Source organism: Bombina bombina, chromosome 5, assembly GCF_027579735.1.
Source record: "Bombina bombina isolate aBomBom1 chromosome 5, aBomBom1.pri, whole genome shotgun sequence".
Taxonomy (NCBI): Eukaryota; Metazoa; Chordata; class Amphibia; order Anura; family Bombinatoridae; genus Bombina; species Bombina bombina.
This window is the reverse complement of record NC_069503.1, coordinates 1012852605-1012863902: the sequence shown is the minus strand read 5'-3', so window position 1 is coordinate 1012863902 and position 11298 is coordinate 1012852605. Positions and strand designations below refer to the sequence as shown.

General features: G+C 43.8%; 1 protein-coding gene across 1 annotated transcript in view; it reads left to right on the top strand.

Moving 5' to 3' along the window:
• UBR5 (ubiquitin protein ligase E3 component n-recognin 5) overlaps positions 1-11298 on the top strand; it is an 877374-nt gene that overhangs the window by 623401 nt on the left and 242675 nt on the right. The window contains exon 28 of the mRNA XM_053715922.1: positions 10994-11154. Coding sequence (XP_053571897.1) covers positions 10994-11154 — 161 coding nt within the window. The remainder of the gene's footprint in view (positions 1-10993; positions 11155-11298) is intronic.

The following is an 11298-nucleotide window of genomic DNA, read 5'->3' as shown; positions in this document are numbered from 1 at the left end:
GTGCTCTTTCTGTTCTTTTTCACAGAAAGATTGCTATTCTTCCTGATATTCATTGTTTTGTACAAGCTTTGGTTCGTATAAAACCTGTCATTAAGTCAATTTCTCCTCCTTGGAGTTTGAATTTGGTTCTGGGAGCTCTTCAAGCTCCTCCGTTTGAACCTATGCATTCATTGGACATTAAATTACTTTCTTGGAAAGTTTTGTTCCTTTTGGCTATCTCTTCTGCTAGAAGAGTTTCTGAATTATCTGCTCTTTCATGTGAGTCTCCTTTTCTGATTTTTCATCAGGATAAGGCGGTGTTGCGAACTTCTTTTGAATTTTTACCTAAAGTTGTGAATTCCAACAACATTAGTAGAGAAATTGTGGTTCCTTCATTATGTCCTAATCCTAAGAATTCTAAGGAGAAATCATTGCATTCTTTGGATGTTGTTAGAGCTTTGAAATATTATGTTGAAGCTACGAAATCTTTCCGTAAGACTTCTAGTCTATTTGTTATCTTTTCCGGTTCTAGGAAAGGCCAGAAAGCTTCTGCCATTTCTTTGGCATCTTGGTTGAAATCTTTAATTCATCTTGCCTATGTTGAGTCGGGTAAAACTCCGCCTCAAAGAATTACAGCTCATTCTACTAGGTCAGTATCTACTTCCTGGGCGTTTGGGAATGAGGCTTCGGTTGACCAGATCTGCAAAGCAGCAACTTGGTCTTCTTTGCATACTTTTACTAAATTCTACCATTTTGATGTATTTTCTTCTTCTGAAGCAGTTTTTGGTAGAAAAGTTCTTCAGGCAGCGGTTTCAGTTTGAATCTTCTGCTTATGTTTTTTGTTAAACTTTATTTTGGGTGTGGATTATTTTCAGCAGGAATTGGCTGTCTTTATTTTATCCCTCCCTCTCTAGTGACTCTTGTGTGGAAAGATCCACATCTTGGGTAGTCATTATCCCATACGTCACTAGCTCATGGACTCTTGTTAATTACATGAAAGAAAACATAATTTATGTAAGAACTTACCTGATAAATTCATTTCTTTCATATTAACAAGAGTCCATGAGGCCCACCCTTTTTTGTGGTGGTTATGATTTTTTTGTATAAAGCACAATTATTCCAATTCCTTATTTTATATGCTTCGCACTTTTTCTTATCACCCCACTTCTTGGCTATTCGTTAAACTGATTTGTGGGTGTGGTGAGGGGTGTATTTATAGGCATTTTAAGGTTTGGGAAACTTTGCCCCTCCTGGTAGGAATGTATATCCCATACGTCACTAGCTCATGGACTCTTGTTAATATGAAAGAAATGAATTTATCAGGTAAGTTCTTACATAAATTATGTTTTTTCTCAATCTCCTATATTTAAAAAGAAGTTTCCCATAGCCGACTCGGTATAGAAGGCTTGGCAAGCAGTCACCAAGGTGGAAGGAGCTGTTTCCACTTTATCTAAGAGAACTACTATACCCATAGAGGATAGTTGTGCTTTCAAAGATCCTAGGGACAATTAGAGGGGTTACTCAAAAAGATGTATGTACACCAGGGCTTACAATGGCAGCCAGCTGTGTGCATTGCTACTGTCACTAGTGGGGCGGCATATTGGTTTGATGTGTTGTCTGATGCTATTAGGACAGAAACTCCTCCCCTGGATGAAATCCAGTATAGGATAAAAGCTCTTAAATTGGCTAATTCCTTTATTACAGATGCTTCCCTTCAAGTTATCAAACTGGGAGCAAAGATTTCAGGTTTCTCTGTTCTAGCTCACAGAGCCTTATGGTTAAAGCCTTGGGCTGCGAATGTATCCTCGAAGTCTAAGCTTTTAGCGATTCCTTACAAGGGGAAGACCTTGTTTGGGCAAGAGAAAACAAAACAAAACGGACAACAGTCATTTTCGTTCCTTTCGAAATTTCAAGGGAAATTCTTCCTCTTCCGCCTCCAAACAGGAACAGTCTAAACCTTCATGGAGACCCAATCAGTCTTCGAATAAGGGAAAACAATCCAAGAAACCTGCTATTGAATCAAGTTTTCCTCCCAGAGGCAGATTTCTGCTTTCAAAATTATCTGTAGAGCAGACAAAGAGAGAGGCGTTCTTACACTGTGTAAGAGACCTCTCCGATCTGGGAGTGATAGTTCTTGTTCCGATTCAGGAATGGGGTCTGGGATTTTATTCCAATCTGTTCATGGTTCCCAAAAAAGAGTGAAATTTCAGGCCTGTTTTAGATCTCAAGAGTCTAAACAAATTCCTCAGAGTACCGTCCTTCAAGATGGAAACACTTTGTTCTATTCTCCCTTTGGTCCAAGAGAGTCAATTTATGACATCTGTGGATTTAAATGCATGTTCCCATTCACAGGGATCATCACAGGTTTTCTAAGGTTTGCTTTTCTAGACAAACACTTCCAATTCGGGACTCTGCCCTTCGGTCTTGCCACAGCTCCCAGAAGTTTCTCAAAGGTTCTGGGTTTGCTGTTGGCGGTGCTTCGGTTACGGGGCATTGCGGTGGTGCCCTATCTGGACGACATCCTAGTCCAGGCGCCATTTTTACAGCAAGCAGGATTCCACACAGAAATGTTGTTATCCTTCCTGCGATCTCTACGGCTGGAAGGTAAATTTGGGAACGAGTTCCTTAGTCTTAAATACAAGGGTAACTTTCCTGGGAACCATAATAGATTCCCTATCAATGAAGATTTTTCTGACAGAAGTCAGGAACTCAAAGATTTTCGATACTTGTCTAATTCTTCAGTCCACTCCTTGGCCATCATTGGCTCAGTGCATGGAGGTAATCAGGCTGATGGTAGCGGCAATGGACATCATCCCGTTTGGTCGGTTCCATCTCAGACCCCTGCAGTTAAACATGCTCAGGCAGTGGGACGGAGATTATGCGGATTTGTCTCATTGAATACTTCTGGAGCAGGAGACAAGGGATTCTCTTCAATGGTTGTTGTCTCTGGGTCATATCTCCCTGGGAACCTGCTTTCGCAGGCCATCTTGGGTGTTTGTGACAACAGACGCCAGCCTTCTAGGATGGGGAGCAGTCTGGGGCTCCCTAAAGGCTCAGGGAGTTTGGACTCAGTCTGTTCTACCTATAAACATTCTGGAACTGAGTGCGATCTTCAGTGCTCTTCTGGCCTGGCCCCAGTTAGCCTCGGTCCAGTTCATCAGGTTCCAGTCAGACAACATAACTTCAGTGGCCTACATCAATCATCAGAGAGGAACGAGGAGTTCCTCAGCGTTGAATGAGGTAACCAAAATAATTCAGTGGGCGGAATCCCACTCTTGCTGTCTGTCGGCGATCCACATTCCAGGGGTGGACAACTGGGAGGCGGACTTCCTGAGCAGGCAGACCTTTCATCCGGGGGAGTGGGGACTCCATCCGAATGTGTTCTCAGACCTGATTCTCAAGTGGGGTCAGCCAGAATTGGATCTCATGGCATCTCGACAGAATGCCAAGCTCCTGAGATACGGGTTGAGGTCCAGGGACCCCGGGCGGAACTGATAAATGCTCTGACGGTCCCTTGGACCTTCAGTCTCGCATACCTATTTTCTCTGTTTGTTCTTCTTCCTCAGGTCATTGCTCGAATCAAGCGGGAGAAGGCATCGGTGATCCTAATTGCACCAGCTTGGCCTCGCAGGATTTGGTATGCAGATCTGGTGGACATGTCATCTCTTCCACCTTGGAGACTTCCGTTGAGGAAGGACCTTCTAATTTAAGGGCCATTCCTTCACCCAAATCTAGTTTCTCTGAAACTGACTGCTTGGAGATTGAACGCTTAATTTTATCCAAGCCGGGTTTTTCAGAATCTGTCTTAGAGACCATGATTCAGGCTCGTAAGCCTGTAACTAGAAAGATTTACCATAGGATATGGCGTAAATATCTCTATTGGTGTGAATCCAAGGGCTACTCACGGAGTAGAGTTAGGATTCCTAGAATTTTGTCTTTTCTCCAAGGGGGTTTGGAGAGAGGATTATCGACAAGTTCCCTAAAGGGGCAAATCTGCCTTATCTATTTTGTTACACAAACATCTGGCAGATGTTCCAGATGTACAATCATTTTGTCAGGCCTTGGTCAGGATCAGGCCTGTGTTCAAGCCAGTTACTCCTCAATGGAGTCTGAATTTAGTGCTTAAAATTCTTCAAGGGGCTCCGTTTGAGCCTATGCATTCCTTAGATATTAAATTGTTATCTTGGAAAGTTTTATTTCTGGTTGCTATTTCTTCTGTTCGCAGAGTGTCAGAGCTCTCGGCTTTGCAGTACGAGTCTCCTTACCTTATTTTTCATTCAGATAAGGTAGTTTTACGTACTAAATTAGGATTTCTTCCTAAAGTTGTTTCTGATTGGAACATTAATCAGGAGATTGTTGTTCCTTCCTTGTGTCCTAATCCTTCTCAGAAGGAACGGCTTCTACTCTATTGGGACGTGGTTCGTGCCTTAGTTTCATCTGCAGTTGACTAAGGATTTTCGTCTCCTGCTTTGTTTGTGGTTTTCTCAGGAAAACGTAAAGGACAGAAGGCTACGGCTACTTCTCTTTCTTTTTGGCTGAAGAGTATCATACGTTTACATATGAGACTGCTTGACAGCAGCCTCCAGAGAGAGTTACGGCTCATTCTACGAGGGCTGTTGCTTCCTCATGGGCATTCAAGAATGAAGCTTCTGTGGAACAGATTTGCAAGGTTGCAACTTGGTCTTCTCTTCACACTTTCTCTTGTAAGGTGTATCCAGTCCACGGGTTCATCCATTACTTGTGGGATATTCTCCTTCCCAACAGGAAGCTGCAAGAGGACACCCACAGCAGAGCTTTCTATATAGCTCTTCCCCTAACTGCCACCCCCAGTCATTCTCTTGCAGCTCTCGACAAGATAGGAAGTATCAAGAGATATGTGGTGACTTAGTGTAGTTTTTACCTTCAATCAAAAGTTTATTTTTAAACGGCACCGGCGTTGTACTGTTTTACTCTCCGGCAGAAATTAGAAGAAGAATCTGCCTGGAGGTTGATGATTTTAGCGACTTGTAACTAAGGTCCATTGCTGTTCTCACGCATAACTGAAGAGTATGGGAAAGACTTCAGTTGGGGGAACGGTTTGCAGATTACCTGCTTTGAGGTATGTTCAGTATATTTATTTCTAGAGAGATAAGATCTAGAAAATGCTGACAGAGCCTTGTATAATTGAGGGAAGCCTGATGCAGTGATTTATGACTGGGTTCATGCTTACAAAAAAGGTTAATATTCATGTTAATACTCATATTTCTTAGTGACAAAACGTTTACATGTTATATAGAAAAAAAAGTTTTTTCTCTGAGGGTGATAAATCGTTTTTTTGGGGCCTAGTTTCCACATGGCTAGTCAGATACTCCCAGGAGTATTTTCTTAAGGCCCTCTAACATCGAGTGCATGGTGGGAAGGGCCTATTTTCGCGCTCTAGATGCGCAGTTCTTATTCAGACTGAGACATCCAGCTTCCCTAAAGGAGTCCTCTGGCATCTGAGGACCACTATAGAGGGCTTATTCCTTTCCTAAATCGTATTTGAGGGCAGGTAGGAGCCACAGCAGAGCTGTGGCAAGGTGTTTAACTGTTTATTAACGTTTTTCAAATCCGGTTTGGGGCCTAAAGGGTTAATCATCCATTTGCAAGTGGGTGCAATGCTGGTTTAGTCCCTTATACACTGTAAAAATTTCGAAGAGTTTACTACTTTTTAACACTGTTTTGCAGTTTATGTGTAAGTTTTTTTATCTTAAAGACGGTCCCTAAGGTGGAGGGAGCAGTCTCTACCCTAGCTAAGCGTACAACTATCCCCGTCGAGGACAGTTGTGCTTTCTTAGATCCTATGGATAAAAAATTGGAGGGTCTCCTTAAGACCGGATCTAGTAGGGGGCAGACTTTCTCTCTTCGCCCAGGCTTGGGCAAGAGACGTTCAGGATCCCTGGGCATTAGAGATTGTTTCCCAGGGATATCTTCTGGACTTCAAAGCTTCATCTCCAAAGGGGAGATTTCATCTCTCACAATTATCTGGAAACCAGATAAAGAGAGAGGCATTCTTACGTTGTGTTCAAGAACTACTGGTTATGGGAGTGATCCACCCAGTTCCAAGGGAGGAACAGGGGCAGGGCTTCTATTCAAATCTGTTTATAGTTCCCAAAAAAGAGGGAACTTTCAGACCAATCTTGGATCTCAAGATCCTAAACAAATTTCTCACAGTCCCATCCTTCAAGATGGAGACTATCCGAACCATCCTCCCTATGATCCAGGAGGGTCAATTTATTTATTAAAGGAGGCTTATCTCCACATTCCGATTCACAGAGATCATCATCAGTTCCTCAGGTTCGCCTTCCTAGACAGGCATTACCAGTTTGTGGCTCTTCCCTTCGGGCTAGCCACGGCACCAAGAATCTTTACGAAGGTTCTAGGGTCCCTACTGGCGGTTCTAAGGCCACGAGGCATAGCGGTGGCTCCTTACCTAGACGACATTCTGATACAGGCGTTGACTTTTCAAATCGTCAAGTCCCATACGGACATTGATCTGGCCTTTTTGAGGTCTCACGGGTGGAAGGTGAACGAAGAAAAGAGTTCTCTCTCCCCTATCACAAGAGTTACCTTCATAGGAACACTGATAGATTTAGTAGAAATGAAAATTTTTCTGACAGAGGTCAGGTTAGCAAAGCTTCTAACTTTCTGCCGTGCTCTTCATTCCACTTCTCGGCCGTCAGTGGCTCAGTGTATGGAAGTAATCGGCCTTATGGTAGCGGCAATGGACGTAGTTCCGTTTGCCCGCCTACATCTCAGACCACTGCAACTTTGCATGCTCAATCAGTGGAATGGGGACTATACAGATTTGTCCCCTCTGCTAAATCTGGATCAAGAGACCAGGGATTCATCTCTCCAGGGGAATGAGTTTCCGTAGGCCAGAGTGGACTATAGTGACGACAGATGCCAGCCTTCTGGGCTGGGGCGCAGTCTGGAACTTCCTGAAGGCTCAGGGTTCGTGGACTCGGGAGGAAGCCCTCCTTCCGATAAACATTCTGGATCTGAGAGCGATATTCAATGCACTTCAGGCTTGGCCTCAACTAGCTGCGGTCAGGTTCATCAGATTTCAGTTGGACAATATCACGACTGTAGCCTATATCAACCATCAGGGGGGAACAAGGAGCCCCCTGGCAATGTTGGAGGTTTCAAAGATAATTCTATGGGCAGAGGTTCACTCTTGCCATCTCTCAGCTATCCATATCCCAGGAGTAGAGAACTGGGAGGCGGATTTTCATCCGGGGGAGTGGGAGCTCCATCCGGAGGTATTTGCCCAGCTTATCCAACTATGGGGTAAACCAGAACTGGATCTGATGACGTCTCGTCAGAACGCCAAGCTTCCTTGTTACGGGTCCAGGTCAAGGGATCCCCAGGCAGCGCTGATAGCTCTAGCAGTGCCCTGGTCTTCAGCCTGGCTTATGTGTTCCCACCATTTCCTCTCCTCCCTCATCTGATTACCAAGATCAGGACTTGGTATGCAGATCTGGTGGACATGTCATCCTTTCCACCATGGACTCTGCTGCTGAGGCAGGACTTTCTACTCCAAGGCCCATTCAAACATCCAAATCTAATTTCTCTGCGTCTGACTGCTTGGAGATTGAACGCTTGATTTTATCAAAACGTGGTTTCTGATCGGTCATTGATACCTTGATTCAGGCTCGAAAGCCTGTCACCAGAAAAATCTATCATAAGATATGCTGTAAATATCTTCATTGTTGTGAATCCAAGGGTTACTCTTGGAGTAAGGTCAGGATTCCTAGATATTATCTTTTCTCCAAGAAGGATTGGAAAAGGGATTGTCGGCTAGTTCCTTAAAGATACAGATTTCTGCTCTTTCTATTCTTCTGCACAAGCGCCTGGCAGATGTTCCAGACGTTCAGGCGTTTTGTCAGGCTTTAGTTAGAATCAAGCCTGTGTTTAAACCTGTTGCTCCGCCATGGAGTTTAAATTTAGTTCTTAAGATTCTTCAAGGGGTTCCGTTTGAACCTCTGCATTCCATAGATATCAAGCTTTTATCTTGGAAATTTCTGTTTTTGGTAGCTATCTCTTCGGCTCGAAGAGTTTCAGAGTTATCTGCCTTACAGTGTGATTCCACTTATCTGATCTTCCATGCAGATAAAGTAGTTTTGCGTACCATACCTGGTTTTCTTTCTAAGGTGGTATCTAATAAAAATATCAATCAGGAGATTGTTGTTCCGTCACTGTGTCCTAATCCTTAGTCAAAGAAGGAACGTCTATTACACAATCTTGACGTGGTTCGTGCTTTAATGTTTTATTTACAAGCTACTAAAGATTTTAGTCAAACATCTGCATTGTTGTCTACTCTGGACAGAGGAGAGGCCAAAAGGCTTCGGCATCTTCTCTTTCTTTTTGGCTGAGAAGCATAATCCGTTTAGCTTATGAGACGGCTGGCCAGCAGCCTCCTGAAAGAATTACAGCTCATTCCACTAGAGTGGTAGCTTCCACATGGGCTTTTAAGAATGAGGCCTCTGTTGAACAGATTTGTAAGGCGGCGACTTGGTCTTCGCTTCATACTTTTTCTAAATTCTACAAATTTGATACTTTTGCTTCCTCGGAGGCTATTTTTGGGAGAAAGGTCTTGCAGGCAGTGGTGCCTTCCGTTTAAGTTCCTGCCTTGTCCCTCCATTCATCCGTGTCCTAAAGCTTTGGTATTGGTATCCCACAAGTAATAGATGAACCCGTGGACTGGATACACCTTACAAGAGAGAACAAAATTTATGCTTACCTGATAAATTTCTTTCTCTTGTGGTGTATCCAGTCCACGGCCCGCCCTGTCACTTTAAGGCAGGTGTTTTTTATTTTTAAACTACAGTCACCACTGCACCCTATAGTTTCTCCTTTTTTCTTGCTTGTCTTCAGTCGAATGACTGGGGGTGGCAGTTAGGGGAGGAGCTATATAGACAGCTCTGCTGTGGGTGTCCTCTTGCAGCTTCCTGTTGGGAAGGAGAATATCCCACAAGTAATGGATGAACCCGTGGACTGGATACACCACAAGAGAAATAAATTTATCAGGTAAACCTAAATTTTGTTTTCCTCTTGCCTCTCTCTTCAGGCTACTGCTCATCCTTCAGTGACTCAATATATGGAGGTAATCGGTCTGATGGTTGCTTCCATGGACATCTTTCCTTTTGCTCGATTCTATTTGAGAGCTCTCCAGTTGTGCATGCTCAGACAATGAAATGGCGACCATGCGGATCTATCTCAGAGAATAGAGTTAGATCAGTCGTCAAGGGACTCTCTCCCGTGGTGGATCTCTCAGGAACATCTTACTCAGGGCAATGCTTTCGGAGACCTTTTTGGTTGATAGTGACCATAGATGCCAGCCTGCCTGGCTGGGGAGCAGTCTGGAACTCGTTAAAAGCTCAGGGCCTTTGGACTCGGGAGGTGTCTGCTCTTCCCATCAACATCTTGGAGTTGAGGGCGATTTACAATGCTCTATTGGCTTGTCCTCAGCCCAGTTTATCCGGTTCCAATCAGACAACGTAACCTCTCTGGCTTATATCAATCACCAGGGAGGAACTCAGAGTTTCTTAGCCATGAAGGAGGTTACTCGGATTCTTCAGTGGGCAGAGACCCACAATTGCTGTCTATCTGACATCCACATTCCAGGAGTAGACAACTGGGAAGCGGATTTTCTGAGCAGACAGACTTTTCATCCCGGGGAGTGGGAACTCCATCTGGAGGTATTTTCCAGCTTAGCCCTCAAATGGGGGGTGCCGGAGTTAGATCTGATGGCGTAGCGTCAGAACGCCAAGCTTCCAAGGTACGGTTCAAGGTCAAGAGATCCGCTGGCTGTTCTGATAGATGCTCTGGCGGTTCCTTGGGTTTTCAGCTTGGCATACCTGTTTCCTCTGTTTGCTCTCCTTCCACAAGTGATTGCTAATATCAAACAGGAGAGGGCGTCTGGGATTCTAATAGCCACTGTGTGGCCTTGCAGGATCTGGTTTGCAGACCTAGTGGAGATGTCATCTCTCCCACCTTGGAGACTACCTCTGAGTAAGGACCTCCTGATTCAGGGTCCCTTCCTTCATCCAAATCTCGTTTCTCTGAAGCTGACTGCTTGGAGATTGAACGCTTAATTCTGTCTAAGCGTGGTTTTTCTTAATCGGTCATTGAGGCCATGATTCAGGCTCGTAAAATCTACTTACAGGCGACTAAGGATTTTTCACCAGTCCTCTGCCCTCTGTCGTTTTCTCTGGGAAACGTAAAGGTCAGACAGCTACTGCTACTACTTTCTTTTTGGTTATGAAGTATAATTCGTTTGGCTTATGAGACTTCTGGACAGCAGCCTCCTGAGAGAATTACGGCTCATTCCACAAGAGCTGTTTCCTCTTCTTGGGCTTTCAAAAATGAAGCTTCTGTGGAACAAATTTGCAAGGCTGCAACTTGGTCTTCTCTACATACTTTTTCCAGATTTTCCAAATTTGATACTTTTGCCTTGGCTGAAACTTCCTTTGGAGAAAGGTTCTTCAAGCGGTATTGCCTTCTGTTTAGGACTGCCTGTCTAGTCCCTCCTTATTTATCCGTGTCCTCTAGCTTGGGTATTGGTTCCCAACAGTAATTACTCAAGCCGTAGACACACCATATCTTAGGAAAGAAAAACTAAATTTAGGCTTGCCTGGTAAATTTATTTATTTCCGGATATGGTGAGTTCATGGCCCCTCCCTTTATTTTAAGACGGTTGTTCTTTTGACTATAACCTCAGGCACCTCTACACCTTGCTACCCCTTTTTCTCCATTTCCCTTTAGTCGAATGACTGGGGGTTGTGGGTAAGGGAGTGATACTTAGCAGTTTAACTGTGCTGCTCTTTGCCGCCTCCTTCTGGCCAGGAGTGAAATTCGCAACAGTACTTACGCAAGCTGTGTACGCACCATATCCGGAAAGAAATAAGATTGAATTTCCTACTGGAGTTTATGGCTCATTTTAAAAATATTTGAATCTCTAACTATTTACAATGTCCCTTTTAATGTCTTTTAGCTTCTGGACACACTTCTTGGAACACTTGTAAAAGAACTGCAGAACAAATACACTCCTGGCCGTAGAGAAGAAGCTGTTGCTGTAACAATGCGATTTCTACGTTCTGTTGCACGTGTGTTTGTCATCCTTAGTGTTGAAATGGCTTCTTCGAAGAAGAAAAAGTAAGATTTTTATTCATTTTGTGTGTGTATATGTGTGTGTGTGTATATGTGTGTGTATATATATATAAGTCTACACACCCCTGTTAAAATGTCAGGTTTCTGTGGTGTAAAAAAAATGAGACAAAGAGAAATCATTTCAAAACT